Raw genomic sequence first — 22,471 nt, 5'->3', positions numbered from 1 at the left:
TGGCCCATCAAAAAAAGAAGAGACAGTTCTATCCAGATTCTGGATAACTCAGCTACAGTATTGCCAATAATTTCAGGTTGCTACAGCATGTTCTTCCACTCCACACTTAAAATAAACTTTTTGGTGAGAACACTGTTATGTAAGGCTGCAAACGACATTTGGAACAATAAGAATTATCCAACTTGCCACCTATTTTTAATACCTAAGATGGATGGCACTGAAATTCTGAATGAGAATATGCAAAGAGCAAAGTACAGCAGTGAACCCACCTATTACAATTAGATCTGATTCAGTATTAGGTTAAAAATAAGGTCAGGTTCTTATTTGTAACTAGCTATTGCAAATAACCCAACTGTTGACCACCGTGAAGCAAAATCAGGATCTAAGTGTGCCTGTGCAGTGAACTTCTCCTTTGTCCTTTAGCACATACACAAAGAGATTTCACAAGAAAATTTCCTTCCCCAGGCTCTCTCTTCGGAGGAAGCATTTAATCAGCAGCCAGCACTGCTTGGAACTGGGCTTGAGAGCGGATGCTGAGCTGGAGGCCAAGGCAGCAGTTCAGCCAGGCCATTCTCAACAGGTTGTGTGGACCTGTTTTGTCACACAAGACACTTGTGACATCTCCAAACCAACACGGATATCATATGAACATGCACTAGCAGTCATGGGTACTCCCCAGCTGAGTTTATGCTCCTTCACTACAAGGCAGAGGCAGTGCTATGAAAGGAACACACAGTCACTGGGCAGGAAAGTGAGGGAGCAATAACTCAAGTTTTCTTGCTGCAATTCTTTTGTGCAGCCTTTCTGTAGCTTAACTGCTTGGCCCAGCTCAAGGTCATTATGACAGTAACTGTAATGTAATATTAACTGATGAGTAAATATCAGGGAAAAAAAGCAAAAAGAAGCAACAGCTATAATATACAGAGAATCTCCTTCATTCACCCCAATAAACAGGTACAGAATGGCTCCAACAGTCAGATGTTGCCTGGCTGAAGTGCAGCAACCTCCAGGACCAGACACGAGGTGCAGAATAAAGGTAAGAATGGTCAAAGTGCACAATGAACTACTTTGCAAGGGCACAGTCAAAGAGTAGAAATGTTATGATAATCCTAAACAAAATGTCACTGGAATTTATAGACATTTAATAGGATAGCAGCCTCATTCTAAGGATAACTATCCTCATTATGGCCCTGAAGCCTCCCCAGCTACATTAGCCAGCTGCCTTCTTTTGGATTAATTGCTACATTTTGGCATAATTCTGTGGACCAAGATGAGGAGAGAAAATACATCCTGCGAGGTTATAGCCATAATTTGGATGTTGCATTGTATTTGAGATTTCACAGAAATTAGTTGTTCAGCCCCTTTTTAATATGTTGCAGCTTAAAAAACCCCACATCTTACAAGTCCTACATTTTTCATGTTCCTAAAGCCAGCCATCTGAAAGGCAGAAGCAGTGGTTTCTCCATTGGGTATTGGCATAAAAAGCAAAGATACATATCTGTCCCATATCTAACACAGGAAACATTATGTAGGAATTGTCCATACAAGGCATGTGGGATGTGCCAGGTTTGTGCCACTTACAAAAAACGCATTTGGGATCACATTATCTCCATGACAACTGCTTGTACGTATTAATAATTTGTTGTGCACTTAAACATAGCTTATGGAAAGGACTGAATAATGGGAGTTTTTCCAAAGAAAGCACTTGTAACACAAGCTGTGCTGATCAGAGCATTACACCAGCAATCAGCAAGCCTACAGCCTCGCAGCATGAGCTTAGCAGGACATTTCACAGATGCTTATGTTATCTGTTTAAAAGGAAGGAATTTAAGGATGGGCACAAGTATCTATTGAACTGGGGTCTCTACTCTCGACTCTCAGTGCTTCTGTCATGTTTGGAAAGTGAGTTGATTTCAGTATCTGTTTCCTGATCGGGCTGAAATCATGTATTTGTCCATCTGGTGATAAAGTGACAGTATTTGTCCTGGCAGAGGTAGTGTTTGTCAAGTATTCTAGAGATTAAAACTGGTAGATGATAGGTAGGAGGAACGTGGCCCTGTGCTGAGGTGCACAAGGATGTACCCACTGCCCCAGTGCTCCCACCCAGCCAGGCTGGACACAGAGTTCCTGCACTCACAGGGAGAGAGCAGGACATAAAATATTTGTAAAATATTAAGCCCCCAACATTCGAGAATCAGCACTCTATTCATAGCTTTTATAAGACTCTTGACTATGAAATATCTGTAACCATAGTGATTTGAAAATGTGATTTTCATGGTTACTCTGTAATTTCTCCTTTCAGTAAGGCACTGCACTTCCTGCTTTATCTACAGTGTGAGGGTGAATGATGAACTAGCAGATTTCAGTACAATGTTTTGTGGTATACAAGGTGATTAATACTGAGATTCTATCTTTTACAGAAGCCATTCCATTGAAGTGAGTGGGCCACTGTTGATAGTGGTATTACTGATGTCACTGATTTTGTCACGTACTATTTGGACTCTGAAATTAGTCAAATACACAGAAATAGTATTTGTTTGTGATGATGTAACAAATATCTGATGTAAAAGTGTTCTGTTTTTCTTTCGGTCTTTTGCAATGGTTCTACTTAAGATGACAGGCTTATCTGATTTAATGGGACTATCAAGACACAAAACATATATTTTACCCAGTAGTGGCCAGTACCTGAATATGCAAGAGACTACATGGTGTGTACTTCTGAATTTATTTGATCAGAAGTCCCTTTTCTCATGGAGGCAGTTGACTTCCACACTAATGTACCAGTGTCTATATTCTTTGCTTGCAGAAATACATGTGTTAATCAAAGTTGGCAGCCCTACATCTAAAGGTGGCAGCTCATTGTTACACTACTGTATAGCTTTTAAATTGTAAAGTATAGTTTTATATTGTATTGCATAGCCCTTTAATTCTGCATTTAGTATTAAAAAACCATAGCAACAGACATTTTGGACATGCATTGATGGATAATTTAGAATCACTAAAATATTCAGAGAGAGTCAAGTGTGAAGAAACCAATTTACGTGTTCCTTACTCTACAATGCTAAGTTGACAATACGTTGTGTAGTTGGACGGTGTGATATAAATCTACATAAATCTGCATTTAAACACTGATGTCTCATAGTACAATGGAAATGTTGGTGTTACTGATAAGAGTATTGCAGTTGCTGACACCCTGGTCCATGAGTTTCAATTAATTTCAGACTAGTACAGAATGAGTTGGCACTATAGGCTAGCCTGAATAACCTAGAGCTGGATGTGTGCAAACACAAGCGCAGTCAGCCTGACCAGTTCACCTCTCCCCAGAATGCCACACATGTGACACATTGGTCCCTGACTCAGGTGTCAGCACAGCAGTGTGGCCTCCATACCCCTGACTCACCGGGGCAGCCTCACCCAGACAGCTCCCTAGGTACAAACCACACACATGCCTGGCATATATTCACATACTAAATACGATTTATTACTGCCATCACACAGGTTACAGTTTAATCTTACTGTGTATCTGAAGCCCTGACAAACACCCAATTTATGCAACACAGCACGTATCCTTTCATTATTACATTCTCCTTTGAAGGCTCAGATAAATATCTAAGAAGAGCAACTGTGATTCTCTAAACTATTGATTGTCATTCCCAAGTCAGAGAGATGAAGGAGATCTGATTTCTGATTCACATATAGACAATTCAAAAGAGTACGAGGATAAAAACAGAGCAAATGCTTGGAATGGAGATGGAAACCAAAGCTTTCCCCTTCTCTGTGAGTGTCCAGATAAATGGATCCTGAATTTCCTCTGCAGAGTCCTGAATTCTCCTGCAGTGAGTGGCACAGCTTCAGCTTTCAGCAGCAAGCAGGGAGCGCTGAATCACTGACCCCTTCCCAAGTGGAGTTTGTCTGAAAACGAGCTGTGACTGAGCCTTTTCAAACAAACGTTCCTTTCTTTACCACTACACTCCTGGGAACCAACAGTGGGGTTGGGAACCATCACAAGTGCTCTGAAGACAGCAGTGGTTGTTAATATGTGAGATGTCCAGCCTGATCCACACTAGCTGGAAGAAACTTTAAACTTGGCTTGTTTGCCTACAAAACTGCAACTGAAATCCTGCCACATTTTACCTGGTAGGTGTGAGGAAAGCACAGCTTGTGTAGATGGTTTGCAGTGTGATCCTCAAACATGTAACTATGCCAGAAAGTCAACAGTTATTAAAGAAAATGAACTTTAGCTTGGCAAATTACACAAGAGTTGATGTTATTGTTTCATATTCTTTGCATATATTTGCTCAAGACCGTTTTGGGAAGATGTGCTACAGAATGAATTCTTGAAACCTATCACTTCTCAATGAATGGTACTTTTCCTTCTACAACTTTAAGCACAAAACTAAAGTCATCTGAAGATGGGAACCTGTGTAAGAATGGCCAAGTTTTTTTGGAAGATAAACAAAACCTAAGTCAGGCAATTCAAACCAACTTGTCTAGCAGGAGAGTATGACATCAAGAAACCGAGACTGACCCATGAAAGCAAACATTCCTCACTCCTTGCTCACTATGGAATTCTTAATTTCCTTCAATAGTAGGCAAAGAATTTAACAAGTCAGACTCCGTATTAGGCAAGTGATGACCAGGACAATTAATACAAATTAACTAGGAAAAGTCATTGTGCCCTCTTGAAATTAACAAATCAATATTTTATCAACATTTTGAACCATTTAAGTGAAAAAATATTAAACTGATAATTTCATGCCTTTTGTAAGTTATTTAGGGGAAATCTTCCTCTATAATTTAAGATGCAGATTGCAATAAAATACGTAATTCATTAGAAATTGGTTCTGCATATTTCCTATATTCTTTTTTATTGCAAGTTATCAGTGTCTTACTGACATACTTTCCCTTAGGTAGCAAGTGTCTGAGCACAGTAAGATAGCTGAGGTCACCACTAGTTTCCTGAAAAAATACCATCTTCCTGAAAGTTTCCTGAAAGGTCCACCACTAATTTCCTTTACTGAACACTTACGCTGCACTTCATGCATTACTTCTGTCTAAAAAGGTCATAATAAACTGTGGACTTCCACAAACTCATTCAGTATAAATTGTTTAAAGAAATCCAGCACAGCCTTTTTAACCTCAGCCCTACCTGGTGGTACAATTAAGATAATGTTTAATGCCCATGATTTAGAACTGAAAAGCTTTATTTCAAAGTACCCAACACCAGCAAGCACCCCCCACTTCTCTGACAGACACGGTAACCGGGCTCAGCATCACGGAACTGCTCGTGTTGGGATGGAGCTCTGAGACCCCCAGTCCGACCATCGGCCAGGGCCGGGTCCCCTGCAGCAATGACACAGGGACGTGTCCAGGGCGGTTCTGAAAGCCGCCAGAGAGGAAAACTCCACGTCCTCTCTGGGCAGCCCGTTCCAGTGCTTTGCTACCCACAATGTGAAGTTCTTTCTCGTGTGGTGGTGGAACTTTTTGTGTTTTACTTTACGGCGAGTGCTCCTCGTCCTGTCACTGCAAGGACCCCGGCACCAGCCTCGGGGACACCTATATGCATTAACTGCAAGGAGAATCACAAACACTGCGGAGCGACACAAAGCCCCTGCAAACATCGTCTCCCAACCCCACAGCAGGCAGTTCGCAGGCGAGGAGCCGGCGCTCAGCAGTCGGGCACAGGAGGGGCTGGCACCGCCATGCCGGCCACCCCTCACGGCAGAGCTCTGTTTCCCGCCTCACGGCTGCGACCGGGCGGGGCTGCGCCGCGCCCCTCAAACGGACACCGGCACGGGGAGAGCGCCAGCCCCCAGGGGTTCAGGAGAAGACCCGGAAAGGAGGACCGGGACGAAGCACAGCCACCCCGCGCTCCCGGGGCGGACAGGCAGGCGGGCATGGCGGGCGCGCTCGGTGCCCTCACCCGCCCCCTCCCCTCAGAGCGCACTCGCGGCCCCGCCCGGGCGCCGCGCAAGCGCCCTCAGCTCCCGCGGCGTCCCCCTCCCCGCGGTGGGGCCGGGGCGGTGACGTCAGCAGCGGCGGCCATTACACGGTGCGGAGCGAGGAGCGGCAGCGCTGCCGCAGCCGGAGTGCCCCGGGCCGCCCTCTCCCCGCGCCCGCCCGCCCTGACGCGTCGCGGCCGCCGCCGCTGTGGGGAGCGCGGATCGCAGGGGCCCGCAGGGCGGTGCGGCAGCAGCAGCCGGTGAGGACGAGGAGGAGGAGGGGGAGAGCGGGATGGAGGAGAAGGTCTTCACCAAGGAGCTCGACCAGTGGGTGGAGCAGCTCAACGAGTGCAAGCAGCTGTCCGAGGGGCAGGTGAAGAGCCTCTGCGAGAAGGTGAGGAGCGAGGGGCTGCGGGCGGCGGCGGGGCCGGGCAGGGCGCTGCGGGCGGGGCGGTGCCGCTCGGTCGGGCGGGCGCGGGGCCTCGGGCGGGCCGGGGGCTTGGCGCGGCCCGGCGGGGGGAGCGGGCCGGGAGCCGGGGCCGGGCGAGCCGCGGCCCCTCGGCTGTGCTGGAGCCTCGGCTCCGCCTCCCGCCTGCTCAGCGCCTCCTAAAATGGCGCCGCGGCCGCGATGGATCCTCGGGAGAGACCCCCGAGAGACCCCCCCCGGTTAAAATGTTAAATCAACCCCCCAAAGCCTGAGTTATTATAGTGAAAAGAAAGGCTTCTGTTAGGTGCTTGGAAATCACACGCGGTAAAGAGCTGCTGCTTTGATTTATTTCTTGTATTTTTCGTGATATGAATAAGCGCAGACGCGTTTATAGCTAATTGAAGGATAAATTAGCTTTGGGGCTTTGGTTTCTCTCAATAAGGTTCTGGGTTTCATGAAATTCACAGGATAAACATTCGAGTTCCTATATAACTGCATATTTTTATGGTGTTGGTTTGAGACGTGGATGTTACAGGGCAATGTGTTGCTTGAGACATTCATAGCTTAGAAAGGTTGTAAAGCCAACCTAGGACAGATTGTGGTTTGGAAATTCGGGAAAATTTTCTTCTGGTAGCATCCAGAGGCATTTTCCACTTGACTTTAATTCTGGATGTAGTCTCATAGCTGAGGGTTGTTGGTGGTAGTGGCTCTTTTTTATTTTTTTTTTTTTTTAGTTACTGATGGTTTTATGTATTTCTTTCTAGACTGAAAGATGAAATATTTGTGAATTTCTTGGGAACTGGATATTAAGGAATACATGAAGTTATGGATGTCCTGGCTTCTAAAGAAGCCTATGTACTTGCCACAAAAAGTCCCTAGAATATTTTAAAATAGGACTCATGCTTTCAAATACTACATCAGGTTGTTTTGGAAGCAATTTTTTTAGAGGACTGTCTATGAACTTAATAAAGAACTTGCAGTGATTTTGGCCAGACTGGCTCTTGCTCCAGTACAGATTTTAGTTCACTTGTATTCCAGCCACTCAACACTGTTTCCATTTGATCCAGGCTGTGTATTTTAAAGGCTGTTGCAAGCAGGCAGTGTCACCGCCTGGCTGTGTCCCTGTGCCTCTCCAATGATGGCAGTGCAGCTTCTTCCTTGTAGTGCTTTATGTGAGAGGCAGGTGCTTCACTTGCCATCGTTTGTGAACTGAAGGGTGCTGGGTCCTGAATCCCACAGGAGTGGGTGCATATGGGCCCATTTTGTGGGGCTGTATGGTAACGTGCAGGACCATGAGGGAGGTAGAATGTACAAAAAGCTTTCTGTATATTGGGGTTTTGGTTCAGTGAGAAGCAGGCATGCCACTAGAAATTCCTCACAGAAGATACAGTCCCAGTCATCAGTGTTGCACAAGACGACATTTTCATTTTTTCCCAGTGAAGAATAGAAATGAGCTGTATTTATAGATAAATGTGTAATGCTCATCAGGATAATGGTAAAGGAATAAAGAAAAGAAAACTTTGTGTCTGACTACCGTGTGTTGAGATGAGAGACCATGAGAATGGCAGATTTCTTTTCCACAATCCCAGTATTATTTAGCAGGAGCCTTCACGTTGGCTGGGCTGGCTCTGGGGGAGCTCTGGGTGGGGTGACAATTCTGTGTGCTGGGTGTATGGTCAGCACTGTGCAGAGTTCAGTCACAGGATGCTGATGTTAGGGAAAGTTCATTTGTTGCTGATAACTACAGGTGGATTTACTTGGACTTTCTGCTAAGAGTAGTTCCGTTTCTTCATGCTTGGTGATGGAGGGCATTGGAAATAGGCCCTTGAACTCTTGAGTTTTCCATCTTCTTGTCTCTGTTGTGTTCATGGAAGTGAGGTGAGAGCTCAGCTCTGTACCTTTGTGCTGAGGGACAGCACTTGCTTTAATGGGTTTCCATGTTCCCAGCACTGACTTTGAGAAACCTCACTGGCTTGTTCTTTGTTTGGAATGTTTGAGTAGTTTTGTGGATGTAATCACATCATGATTAGCTTAAGGACGTGCTCAAATGCAGCTATTGTTCCAAAGGACAGATAAAGACCCTACTAGGTATAAAGTGTTGTTCTTCACCACATTGAATTGCAGCTAGGGCTAGTTAAAATAAACGATTTTTAAAAATAAAGGGCTTTTCCTGGTACCACTGTTTGATTGGATGATCTCCCTGACAAGTATTTCTTGATCTGCTGGGGCTTCATGTGTGCAGACTGGTGCCTGTCTAATAAGAATAAGCCTGAGGGCTCTCTTGTATTTCAGAATTGATACCTGAAGAACTCAACAGCTTTTTGTGAACATGATAATTGTGTGGCCAAAGCATCCCAGTTACTTTCTTGGTGTGTCTTTCAGTGAGCCTGGTTACCTGGGTGATGGTGGTGGTGGGAATTGGGCAGAAACATCTTCGATGTCTAGAAGTAATTTGTAACCATGAATAATACATTATACTTTCACAAATGATTTGAAATAATCAACCTCTGAGTGGCAGTTAAATTATTCTGGGCTTGGTACGTGCTGTGTGTTTAATGCTCCATCAGTTGAGTGACCCATTGTGCTTTGCTTCAGCATTTGAGAAGTGCAGGTTCTAAAGAAGTGCTCAAAATATACCCAGTCCAGTTACTGGTACGTGTCAGCTGTGTTTGTCCTGTTAGTGCTGGATTGTTTATTGGCAGAGGTGAAAGGAAGTCCTTTATTGCCAGGTGAGAGTTTTTCCACTGGCCATATTGAGTGGAAGGATGCTGCTTTAGTTTCTTTCCCCTACTTTGTGACAGTGGAGGGAAATGTTCTTGTCTCCTCTGTATAGATGTCCTTTATCACAGGAACTGGGGGTGTGGCACATTGCTCAGCCTAAAATTGCACAGAGGAATGAGGTGAATTTTTGGGTAGAGTTTGCTTTGGTTGTTGCAGAAAGTATCTAGTGCAGGTGTAGGCAGAGGTGTCAGAGCCACTCCCTCAAGAACACTACTCTGTAATTTAGTGAGTTTGAGTGTGGCATCTCCAGTTTTTGGAGAGAAGGAAGAGTATTTGTTCTTATATACTGTATAAAGCATTTCAGGGTTCTTGAATTGCTTGTGAAATACTTTGAATAGATAGTGCTGCTAGCCAAAATATTTTAAACTAAGTGAAGGGCTGATGCTGGTAAAGGCATTCAAGAAACCTTGATTCAAGGTTTGACTCCTGCAGTTTTTGATCTGCAGCAATGGTGTTGGTTACATTTGCTTTTTGATTTGTCACCGTTGCTAATTTTTGTAGTGTAAATGTGTTTCTGGGCCTGTTCTGTGCTGTTCTCTGGTATGTACCTTGTTCATGGTGTATTTTTCTAATTTTTTTTCCTGTTGTAGAATTTTCAGTTTAACATCTGATCTGCCAAATTGGATGTTCTGTAACCAAAAGTTACCCGCTGCAGCTGTGTGAGTTATGCAAACTCATTTTGCTTATGTTGAGTGACTTAATTCTGAGAGGACATTTCTGATGAAGCTTTCTTTTGGGTCAAAAAATGCCTGTGCAGTCAAAGTTCAGTTCCTGTAATACATCAGACTTACATGTTCTGTGGATCTCACTCCTGTGTTTTAAACTGAACTGTCTGTCCAACCTCTTTTTCTGATGTCCCCTTCTGCTTCCTACATTCCGTTCTGTTCAGGAGTTCCCTTTCTAAGCTGATTATTTTGGCCAGAAGTGGATGTTTTAAACTGTTTCCAGCTGCATTTGCAGGGGCTTTTCCACTAGCTAGCTTTTGCATTCCTATATCCATCATGTATAACTAACTATTCTTCAGACTAAGATGGTTGTGAACATTATTATTCCTGTCTGAACTTGCTGTAAATCAGCCAAGAAACCTGCCCCAACAGAATTGCCAGGTGCTGAGAGTGTGCTGTGCCCTGTGTGGTGGGCTGTGCATTGGGCAGGTTCTGTGTTCCCCTGGCACAGGAGGAATGTGCAGCGTTGCAGTTGTGCCGTGCCAGTGCCCTGGCTTCTGGATTCTGTAGCCAGGGAGCTGCTGCCAGTGGCAGGAGGGCCCTCAGCAGCTGTTCCTGGGCTCTGGGAGACCAGAGGGGTTCAGGGCTCCTTTGCTGCTCTGTTGAACATCCCAAGGGATCAAGTCATTGGTGGTGCCATGTAGTTACTCCTTCTGTGTCTGAGAGTTCCAAGCGTAGTGTACAAAGCCTTTTGTAATGTTTAAATTACTGTTTTAGATTATTCTTGAACACTTTAAAAAAATTGTTTGATGCCCAGTGTTCTGATTTGTTGTGGGGTTTTGTTTCCTAGTGGTTTGTTTTTTTGGTTGTTTCATTTTGTTTGTTTTCTGTTACAGTTGATAATGAAAAATGGAAAATTGTCTCTTTCACAGAAGGCATTTGAAGAGTCAGCCTAGCCAGCCTTCTCACCTTGTCTGGATTCACATACAACATCTTGATGTGCATATAGAAATTTAGTCTTGAATGTGCCAGTGATTGTACCATCAGCAGCTTTCTGGGTTTGCTTTTTTTTTCAATTCTAGTAAATTCTGTAAAAATTGAGTTGTGCTAGCAGTGAGATGTTTGGCTTTGGGTTTTTGCTTTTTAGTTGCGATATTATTTGTGATTAAGTAGGAGTGAAAGATACTTGTGTTGTTCTAGGCATAGTTTAAGCTAACAGTAGGAAGCACTCCCAATTCAGAGCAAATTCCTACTTGAGTTCTGCCAGTTTGAGGCTGAAGACCTGGACAGGGCTGCAGGACTGATGTCCACTTCCAAATCTGCCTGTGCTGAGGCTGTTGCTTCCTCAGATGTGATGACAGTGCTGCTCTGTGACTGCTTCTGAGCCATTTCCAGTTACTCACCTGGGTTGCCTTCCCCAGCACAAAACCCAGACCTGTCTGGCTGTGTCTGACCTTGTACAGCAGATCTGTGTGAGGAGAATCACAGGAGCAGGGATTGAGTTTACACTCTGGTTAGGGACCCTTGAACACTACCCTGTATTCAGTAATGCTGTTCTTTTCTTTCAGGTAGTGTATATTACACTGGAAAAAGTTTATTGCTGACTAAGGAGTGAGTACTAGATCTCAGTTACTCACTAGGTCTCCAATATTTCTGCTGAATATTTTGAAAATGCCTTCCAGTTCGGATGTTTCTGGTTTGCTGGTTGGTTCTAAACTCTTTTCTTGAGGTTTGACCTGCCATCCTCCAACTGGTGTCCTGAACTGTAGCATCACTGTGCCAAGCTGTGTTGGAGTTACTGGAACAAAAGGGTTGAGAATTTTCTGAGTTCATTGCATGCAGCTGGACTTGTTGATATCAGGCACAACTAGTTTGGGAATAGGTTTAGCCTATTTCTTTTTTTTTTTAAAGTGAATGTAATGATTCAGAATGAATACAGCTTGTTCTACAAGGAGGACTGAAAAACACCCCTGTAAGTGGTCAGCTTCCTGCATTGCTGTCATTGCTGTGCTCCTTGGAGCTCCATGAGGCAGGGAAGGCATAAGGGTTCCTGAGTTATTTCACTTATGTTTTTTAAAGACGTTTTTCCTAGATTATTTTTCTTCAATTTAAAGTTAAAGATACTAAGATCTTCTGTATGAATGAAAATAATGGCACTGAGTTCTTTCAGAAGACCCTCTTCCTATCCTCGCTGCTTTTGTCAACTACTGATTGATTAACAGCCTTTCCCCTTCTTCCAGCTTTGCCTCTGAGGGCAAGAATGCTGCTGAACTTTTCAGATGGAAATGGTGAGGGGACTATCAAGGTTTCAAATGCTGTCAGTCCTTTTGTAATACAAAGGAAGGGAGGGTTATTTGGCAGAAGTTTGTTGCTTGCTTGTTTTCTTGTAGGGCTTCTAGAATTTACAGGCAATAAAGGATTGTCTTATTTTAATCTTACAGCAGTCCTGGCATTGGGATTGCTCTTTTGGTTGGCTGATATCTTCTATTTAAACTGGTCTGTCTTCTCACTGAACAGAAGAGATTGGAAATGGAGGTGTAGGTGCTAGTCACAAATCCAGAGAGAAAGCAGATGCATCAACTTCTGTCCTGGCAAGAGTATTTTGCTGCTCAGTATTTCTATGTGGATGGAAATCCTGGTTTTACTTTGGAATACTAAATAATTAAATGTTGATGGGGAGCTTTGTATTTTAATTTTGTTCCTACTTACACATTCACACTGAACTCCTTAGTGGATTGCATAAATCGGTTTCCCATTTGTGTCATGTGTAATCTGACTGCCATGCCTCCTTCACAGCAGGGTGTTATTGGAGGCTTCATTTATCTAGTTTTGTTTAAAATGTCAGTGAATTAAAACACCTTTTGCTTTTAAAAAATAAGCCCATCTTTTGTCTGAACCTGCTCTTTCCTCCTCTTGTGAGGAGTGGGGAAATGTTTAAATTGAAAAGCATTGACTCTGCAGAAGAATTGCTGACTGTAATGGATGACTTTGCTTGGAACTGGAACCTTTTCCAGGTCATGATGGAACAGCTGAAGCCAGTATTCATCCCAGTTAGCTGATCATTGTGCCTTTAGTCACATCCTGTGCACCTTGGTGACAGGAAATTATGGGTGTGGTTGAAGTCTTCAATCTCATCAAAATATCTTTATGGTAACTACAAACAACTATTGCTTGGTTCCAGTGGGTGCTTGTCATGACACACTTTGCTGGACAGCATGGTGGGCTCAGGTGTGAGCTCTGGTCTGCCAAGAATGACATTTTACCATCTGCAACCTGACTTTGGGGCTGTGGTGTCTAACCAAAATAATGGTTGTATTTTCTTTACTGAGTTAGTAGTGGTAATCTTTTAAAGACTGGTTCATAGTGCTGCTTCACGCATTGATTTACAATTCTACACAGATACAGTGATGTTTACTCTTTGGTTTGGGTCTTATTTACTGCTGTGTGCCCCAGAGTTTCTCATGGTAGATAATTGGGCTGACTTGTCAGAGCTCATGCTAGAATGTAGGGACCTAACAAGGGGTCAGAGTAATTAAGAAATATCTGGCATATTCTGGAAACACAGAGGAATTTGGGTACAGATTAATTCAGAGGATTTTGTAGAAGTGGATCACTGGAAATTATTTCTGTAGACAAAGTTGATGATGCACACTGCTCATGAGGGAAGCTTGCATGTCCTCAGCACAGAGTGAGTTGAGGAACTAAAATTGGTGGATCATGGCTTTTATGGCCCTCGACTCTGAGCCCTAATTTGGGGCATATAGGATAAAAAGATTTGGAGGGAGCAGGGGAGATAAGAGCTACATCTGCATGCATACAACCTGTGCATCTCATTAAATAAACTGAGGATCTGAAAATCATATGGTAGTGACTTTGTCATCTTTTTCAAAATTCTTATCTATGGCAGTTCATACACTTGGATCTTGTACTGTCTGAAAACAGTGAGGCTGATATTTGTGTTTTATGACCAACACCTTGCAGAGATGTGCTTTGTAACAGAGCCACCAGAACAGCTTGGTGCTGTTCAGCTGGGCCTTTACATGATGTGCAGCAGGCCAGGAATGGTTTAATTCTTAAGTACTAGTTGAGTTTTTATGCAGTGCTGCTCTTTTTATAGTAAAGTGAAAATTGGTTGTTTTCTTGTGTGTTTAAACTAATATTGGTTTTATTCTTGTTAAGTTTTGGGATTGTACAAGTTTTCACTTTACAGAGAAATGACTGAGTAAGCCAGTATCAAGTCAGATGAATTCCAGTCATTATGACTAAGCTGAAATGTATTTGATACTTACTGCTTATTGTTTGAACTTTGTTCTGAGTAAAATATATGACTTTCCACCTCAGCAGTAGTGTTTGAGAGCATTGCACTTGGTTCTTCTTACACTCTTCTCATATAACTGTCTCAGAGCTGTTTGTTGTCTTTGACTTCATTGGTAATTGGCTGTAAAATTAGCATTTATCAGCTTGAAGTAATGTGTTCTTTGCAGTCTTATTCTGTATGTGTTTGCACTTTATTTTGAAATTTGAGAGTGTAGTGCTGAAAAAATAATTAAACTGATTCAGAGGCAGGGTTTTAGAACTGTAATCTGGTAGGTTGTTGATAACAAGTTTTTGCTTAAGTATCCTGCACCACAGAAGTTTGACTTGTGGTGGTATTCTATGTGAAAAAGTTTAAGTGTTGGAGGTGTAGAGAAGTTCAGGGCTGTCTTAATAGTAGGAATTGTTGAGAACTGAAAAAAGGCAGAGATACAAAAGAATTAATAGGTGCTCAGGAAAATCTGATGATGAATTTTATCATTGTTTTTCCTGATGATAGTCAGTGAAGCCTGGATGTTTCAAAATGTTGATGTCAAAACACTGCATTGTTGCACTATTGTCCTTTGAGGCAATAGGTCCCAGGGTGTTTGAAGTTCAGGCTGTGATGTGTGTGTGTGTTTCCTAGTTCTCCTCTGTCAGATGGTTGGATCAGGGAGTTTTCTGCCTTCTGCTGAAGAGCTCTGCTGCTCCTCTCCCTGAGGAAGTGTAGGAGAGCTGTTGATGGGAAGTCCATTTGTTGGAGAGGGAGTTGGGTAGGGGGAGTGAGCAGCACCTTTAAGAATCAATAAAAAGAGGGAGTGGAACCAGGTGGAGTTGCTGTGTGAGATCCAGTGCAAGGTCAGGAGCACAGATCCTGCAGGAGTAGTATTAGTGATCACAATTTGATATTGTGAAATTGTAGTGTTAAATGTACTGTTGTCTTACCAACTTGTGTTTGTATTGTGTTATGGTATATTAAAATTGCTTTTTTTTTTACTTTACCTTTTAATAGGAATTTATTTGGGGGATAGTAGACTGCTTGTTGGTGGCTTGCTTTCAGGATGTTATTTTTTCTACCTTCAGCTTTGCTGAAGCTCTTTTATAGAGCTGAGTGTTTAAGCACTGTGCCACTTCCAATACTGTGGGACAGAAGACTGTAAATGAACTAAACAGTTCATAACACAGTGTTGCATGAAACTGCTTTTAAAACATGGAAATGTCGGAATCCCTGCACCAGCATTCCTCCACTGCAGGATTTAAACAGAGGTTGCTGTTCTGCAGATTGACCTGGAACAGTCTTTTCCCATCAGAGTAGCTGTCTGACTTCTCTGTGCTTGGTCATGTGTGTATCTGAGTGATTTAATATTTCAGAAACTGAGGATGCAACACCTCCATTGCTGAGAACTCTGCCATTCTCAGCACAAACACTGCATACCTTTGATGAAAAATGAATGCTGCATTCTTTGTGCAGTGCTTCAAGTGTGCTAAGAAAATCCAGTGATAGAAACATTCTCATTACAGAGTAAGTTCTTTATATATTGAAGTGCTGTAAGCATCTCTGATGTTCTCTGTCTAAAGGAGAACTAAGCTGGCTAATGCTTCTGAATGTAGGAGAGTATTAGAAGAGGCTAAAGCTGTTAAAACACCTTCAAAACATCCGGTGAGTGTCACTGCATTAAAATTAACTCAAGTCAGGCTATCTTAAAATACATCTGCACTTTAGGCATTGACCACCAGCCAGGAAAGACCTATCTTTAGTACTGGGCACAGTGCAAGTGGAAACTGTCATATGAGACTGACTTTTATGTAAATGCAATGTCTGCAGAGTGACATCTAAAGCTTTGTGTTATGCAGGGTGCTTAGCCATGCTGTATTTTTGCATTTCTTTGCAGTGAAACATTGAATTTCATGAGTTTCCATCATTAAACTTAGGTGTTGCTTCTGTTTGAAGTGGTGACCATGGTGGTCAGCCAGGATGGTGTGTGGGACAGTGACACCACTTTTGGGTGGGAGTGTCAGCCACTTTCTTGTAGACAACTTGGGTTATAGAACAGAATATAATTTTTATGTATTTTCTTGTAATTGTGTTAATGAGGTAAAAAAGGATCCTGTTTGAATAGGAGCATTGACACTTGAAAAAGAGGGAAGTCTTGGTAGATGGTAACTAGTAAACTTGTTACTATTTATATTTCTAATAGCTTCTAGATTTAACAAATCATTGTGGCATGTGTCTGGTGACTGTTCTGAGAACAAACTGTAACCACTGTCTTGCATTATTTCAGAATTACCTTTCTGGTGCTATATTTAGCCTGTGCTTCTTCATACAAATTACCTTTGTCTGCAACTTTTATATACACAATGTTTTTTGGGAAAAAAAGTTGATTACAAACATCTTAGCCAGTTTTGGTTTATGAAGACACAGCTTGATGTTATTAGTCTGTGTTTAATCACAAAACTTGTTGAGAGAACTCGCACAGGTAATGGCTCTGTAATTGCTGGTGCCTGTAGGTGTTTGTTCTCATTCTGCTTCATGCAGGAGCCCCTGCCTTTGCAGGTGGGTTGAAGATGTTTGTACAGGTGAGTGCCAATGTACTGAAGTGTTTTGGCTGTGTCTGAGTTTGGGCTGTTGGAAGTAAGATGTTGGCAGGATTTTTAGATTTCCATTTTTCAAAATACTTGAAAACTTTTAAAGTTCCAGCAGTGATGGTGATTGTTCTATGCTTCACAGAACCATTTCTGTAGAAAGTCTGAAGTTTTGCTTCAGATGCTGTCCTCAAGGAGGAAAAGCAGCCGTGCAACTACTAATCACTAATACAAGGTTTCATAAGGTGAAATGCTGTTTTAATGGCATTTAAGTAAAGATAAACTTCTCCTTCAAGTGCTTCAGAGAAGGAAGGGACAAAAGCTCCTAAAGAGAGCAGGTAGCAGAGTTGGAAGTGGTGGAGTGTGCCTTGAATAAAAAGCTCTTCATAGACAAACTCACAGTTTGTGCTTTTTTGCTTTACAGGCTAAAGAAATTTTGACAAAAGAATCCAACGTACAAGAAGTGCGATGTCCAGTCACAGTCTGTGGAGATGTCCATGGACAATTTCACGACCTCATGGAACTTTTCAGAATTGGAGGCAAATCACCAGACACAAACTATTTGTTTATGGGGGACTATGTTGACAGAGGATATTATTCAGTCGAAACAGTCACATTGCTTGTAGCTCTTAAGGTAACTTTTCTCAGCTTTACAGTCTTGTATGAAATATATCATTACTGTCCTGACTACGCTTAATATCTGTTATGTTTTTCACTGCATTGGTACTAGAGCTACTGAAACTGACTTCTTGGCTTTTGTTGTTTTCTAAGTCACTTCTTAAAATTATAAAAATGTTCAGGTGCAAGCCTGAGCTTTATCTAAAATGAGTGTTTATTTTTACTTACCTAAGTAGCAATCTTTAAGAATTTGCTTGGAGAGATCAGCTTAATGCACAGGTATAGCAAAGTTCCTTAGTAATAATAAATACAAATTGTAATTAATCTCAAAAGTAATTGGCAGTTGAAGATTGGAATGAATGAGTCCTTTTTTCCCTTAAAGGTTATTATATAATCTTCAGAATGGTTTATTGTGTGGCAGGGCTTGAGGATTGCAAATTCTGTTCTGGGGAAAATTGCTCATAGGTGTGCTAAAATCAGCTCTTCTGTTTAGGTCCGTTACCGTGAACGCATCACAATTCTTCGAGGGAACCATGAAAGCAGGCAAATCACACAAGTTTATGGCTTCTATGATGAATGTTTAAGGAAATATGGAAATGCAAATGTTTGGAAATACTTCACAGACCTTTTTGATTACCTGCCTCTAACTGCCTTGGTGGATGGCCAGGTATGTTGATATTTGACCAAGTTGAGTGGTTTTGATTGTAAAGGGAGTTCTTAACATTGCATTGTGTCAGTTCTCATCTTTAAGGGAATCTCATGCAGATTTTCTCATAATTTATTCAAAACTGTTCAAACTGCACTGATTAATGCAAATAAACCTAATGTTTCCTAACTCTTGCAGATTTTTTGTCTACATGGTGGCCTCTCTCCATCTATAGATACACTGGATCACATCAGAGCACTTGATCGTTTGCAGGAAGTTCCCCATGAGGTACTGAAAAATAATTTTCTAAGCCAATGAGATTGATGATTCAGCATGTATTGGGGGGTTAAGCTTGCAGGCTGAAAATGAAATTCAAATCAACTTAACAATATTAAAGGGCCTGTTGTCTTCCTGTTCTGGATTTTTTAAAAGGAAAAATGAGGGGCATGTCCTTGCTTAAAGAAACAAACATATTTAGTGTCAAAGAGTTGTGCAGGGGTCATGCAAGTATTTTTGGGTTTTGTTTGCTTTTGGTTCTTTGCACTTCCCCTCTGAAACATCATCTACATCTCTTGCAGGGTCCAATGTGTGACTTGCTATGGTCAGATCCAGATGATCGTGGTGGTTGGGGAATTTCTCCTCGAGGTGCAGGTTACACATTTGGACAGGATATTTCAGAAACCTTTAACCATGCTAATGGCCTTACGTTGGTTTCAAGAGCTCATCAGTTGGTAATGGAGGTGAGCAGGACATCCTGTGTGTTCAGACTTTGGGCTGTGTCCTTGGTCCATTTATTCCATGCTCTGTGTGTCAGAGATGTGCATATGCTTCTGTGACAGGTGATGATCCAGCTAAGAGTATTCCAGAAACTTGACCTTGGCAGTATTCATATGCTACTAAAGGAATTTCACAGTGGAGTAACCTTTTTTTGGCCTTGTTTTCCTGAAAATTTACAGCAGTATCTCAAACCAGGCTTTGGTACTAGATGTGATTTCTGTGTAGATAAAAAGGTTTTTAAATATGTGTCTATTGGAAAAAAGTTGTAATTTTTCTTTTTAGATTGGATTTGTGCTTTTGTTCTTGGTCTCTGGTTATTCCTACCACTTCAGATTTTTAAATGTATGTCTGGAGTCTGGTTTTGGTGATCAAAGTTGAAGCTTGAGTGGATTGTGTACTTCAGAATTGCTGTTTTAACTATTTAATGCTAATGCAATGGAGAAATATTGCTAGGTGGTTTGTTGTTTTTTTTTTTTTAATACCTAGCTCATATTTGCTAGTAGGAAGCAAGCTATGAAAGCCAAAATTCCTTTTTACCCTTTTTCTCTAGAAGAGGAAAAAGATCCAGCCTTAATCTTATTTAAAGTAACCCTGCAAATGCCACTGAGGGCTGTGCACATTAAAAGGTTGGTTTGTAGTCAGGTGGTTACATGGGGTACATTAACTTGGTTGTCTGAACTATTTTTTCCTTCCTCTCCAGGGGTACAACTGGTGCCATGATCGGAATGTAGTAACAATTTTCAGTGCTCCAAACTATTGTTACCGTTGTGGCAACCAGGCTGCAATTATGGAACTTGATGACACTCTAAAATACTCCTTGTAAGTATATCTAAAAATGAGAATTATGTTGCCTGTGATTTGAAGATCCCATTTAATTATGTTCAAGTATGGGGTTTTTTCCTCTCTCTAAGCTTTTGGGAGGTGGAGTGAGTGTGGAATTGTTGGGTTAGTCACATTTAAAGTCTTGGAGTTAAGCCTCAGTTGCTGTTGAGATCTTCTCTGTCAGATTAAAGTGAGACTCCTCAATTTTGCTTTGTATAACTACCTGGATTTTAATGACTTGCTGTGTAGGGATGTGATTTGAGAGCAGGAGTAGTCTGTGACATCTAAGGTAATGCTTTCCTGTCAGTCTTGGGCAGGAGACTTTTGGCACTTTTGAATTCTTCAGGTGTTGGGTGTCAGTCTTTAAATGACATTTCTAATTAACTACTGCAGCAGCAACTTCACTAGTAAATGGGCAAAAGCACTGTGCATAATAGTTGGAGACTTTAACTTTTTGATAGATATAAATGTTCAACCACTTTGAGTCTTAAAGCTAAAATTAATTTCATGCTAAGAAGAATTTAAAATGCGATGGTTAAAAGTACATACTAACAGGAGTGGAAGAGTAGACTTAACTTGGTTGCTGAAACTTGCAGTGGCTCACTTGTGTTAAACCAGTGCTGTAACTCCTGGCTAGAGTACCTGAGTGAAGGCTGAGCTCTCACTGTGTCTGTGCTCTCAGTTTGCAGTTTGACCCGGCGCCGCGCAGAGGTGAACCGCATGTTACTCGTCGCACCCCAGACTACTTCCTGTAAAGAGATTTTAGACCTGTACAGTATTGCCATGAACCATATGTTGACCTAAAGGAAATGGGAAGAGCAACAGTAACTCCAAAGTGTCAGAAAATATTTAACATTCAAACTTTGTTTTCACATGGACCAAAAGACGTGCCATATTCAGTACAAAGCCTCTTGTCATCAACAACTGTGACCACTTTAGAATGAACCAGTTCATTGCATGCTGAAGCAACATTGTTGGTCAAGAAACCAGTTTCTGGCATAGCGCTATTTGTAGTTACTTTTGCTTTCTCTGAGAGACTGCAAATAATAAGATGTAGACATTAACACCTCGTGAATACATTTAACTTTCCATTTAGCTATAGCTTTATTCAGCATGACTGTAGATAAGGGTAGCAGCAAACAATCATTGAAGCTTAAAGAACATTTTTAAAATAAGTACCAAGGCCTCATATTTGTTCTGAAACTGTTTGTTTGTTTTATTTTCAGGGAATACTGTTTAATTTAATTGTATTGATTTTTTTTTTTTTTGTCTGCACTCAGTTCCCTTTTCCACTCTGCCCTACCATATTGTCCCTTGTAATTGTCCAAGGATAGTGAATTACTTTGAACAGAACTGTTTTTTTCTGTAAAACAATGTTACTGCAGGACAGAGCTGCAGTGTTTTTCATAATAAACTTGTGAACTAAGTATGGAAAAATGTCAAAATTCTAATTGCATCTCAGGTCAACTGTGGTTTAATTAAACTAACATGTAGCTGGATGGGTTTTATAAACTTGCATAGAAATTTCCACCTTATAACTAACTAAAACTGAGGTGATTTGGAGTGTGCTGGAAAACTCTGACCTTCTGAATCCTGTCCCAGGAAGGTGCCTGGGTCTGTGTCTCACTTGCTGGTTACTCACATGTTGCTCTTTCCCTCTTGGTGCTCTACTGAAATACTGAGAAATGGAAGAATATAAGTTCACTTAACTGATTGCGTTGTGGCTTTATTTCAAGTGTAAATCTAAGTTTGAGTCATTTACAATGTAGGTGCTAATACTTTAAACCATTTTTCTGAAAAACTAAGAATAAAACCAGTTTTGTAAATATTAAAGGAAACAACTTGAAGTTTAGTGCTACGTGTATTTGCCCAGGCTTCCATTCTGAAAAACGGTGGTATGTGGTTTATGTTAACTTCTGTTTAAGTATTTCCTTTCTACTAACTTCCTCAAAGTTTGAACCCAAATTTGATGATTTGGTTCAAAGCAGAAATTCAAATTTTATGCCTTCTTAAGGCTTGTGTGTGAAACTTCTTGGGTACATCTAAATAATGTACCTGGCTGTTGACTTAGTATAAGGTCTCTTAATATTCATATTGTTTGAGACTTTAAGTTTCTTGGGCACAGTGTAGATTCTGTAATAACATGGAGGCTTGTTTTGTAAACTGCTTGTTTCTAAGGGAACACACAGAAGTTTTGCAAATGTCCAACTCACCTGGAGGTCTAGTCCTAGACATGATTTTCTGAAAAGCTGGAGGACCACTTAATTCTTTAACTTGCAAAGAAGATGCTGCATTTCATTGAGCATTACTTCATTCCCTTTCAGAAAGGCTCAAGTCATTGCTTTTCCTTCAGCAAAATCTGAGCCTTGTCCTGTAGGTTGGGTTCCAAGTGGCTCCTGGAGACCTCAGTGCTGTAGTTTGATCTCTTACAGGAAGAAGTGCATGCTAAAAATAAGTGCATCTGAAGTGGCTTTTTTTAGTATATTGGGAGCTTTTGCTTTGATCACTATTAAAAAATCCTTTGCTGAGAGTAGTTCACGTTCCATTCCTGTCGCTTGTCTTTCTCTGTGTTTGTGTAGATGAGACTTTGTGCTTTCATTGACACCATTCCTTCAAGAGGAATGACTTTGCCCTATTTTCTGCTTTCCTTGTTGCTTTAATTGGTGTGACTCATCTGCTCTGGCAGGGAGCAGTCCTTTCCTTGCTTCAGTTTCTGTACACAAATCCGAGTGGTTAGTAAAGTCCATGGACAATGTTGGAGTCACTCCAGTTTTTGTGCTTTCCTCTATAATTATGTTGTGATGGTCTGTGTGAAGATTCCAGTGCAAAAACCACATTGTGAAGAAAAGGTACGTTGCTGTGATGGAGCACTACCCAGCTGCACTCATGTTTAGAAGATGCAAGAGAAGAAACAAAG

At 41.6% G+C, this 22,471-nt stretch overlaps 1 protein-coding gene across 1 annotated transcript; it reads left to right on the top strand.

Annotated features, from left to right (window-relative positions):
- The first annotated feature begins 6,034 nt into the window (after positions 1 to 6,034).
- PPP2CA (protein phosphatase 2 catalytic subunit alpha) lies at positions 6,035 to 22,087 on the top strand. Its single transcript, XM_059483413.1, has 7 exons — positions 6,035 to 6,336; positions 17,116 to 17,325; positions 17,803 to 17,976; positions 18,154 to 18,243; positions 18,534 to 18,695; positions 19,433 to 19,551; positions 20,237 to 22,087. The coding sequence occupies exons 1-7, from the start codon at positions 6,235 to 6,237 to the stop codon at positions 20,307 to 20,309; spliced, it is 930 nt and encodes a 309-aa protein (XP_059339396.1). The 5' UTR covers positions 6,035 to 6,234; the 3' UTR covers positions 20,310 to 22,087.
- Positions 22,088 to 22,471: the final 384 nt, after the last annotated feature.

Source organism: Ammospiza nelsoni, chromosome 16 (assembly GCF_027579445.1).
Source record: "Ammospiza nelsoni isolate bAmmNel1 chromosome 16, bAmmNel1.pri, whole genome shotgun sequence".
NCBI lineage: Eukaryota > Metazoa > Chordata > Aves > Passeriformes > Passerellidae > Ammospiza > Ammospiza nelsoni.
The sequence above is the reverse complement of the archived record's forward strand: the minus strand, read 5'-3'. Positions and strand labels throughout refer to the sequence as shown.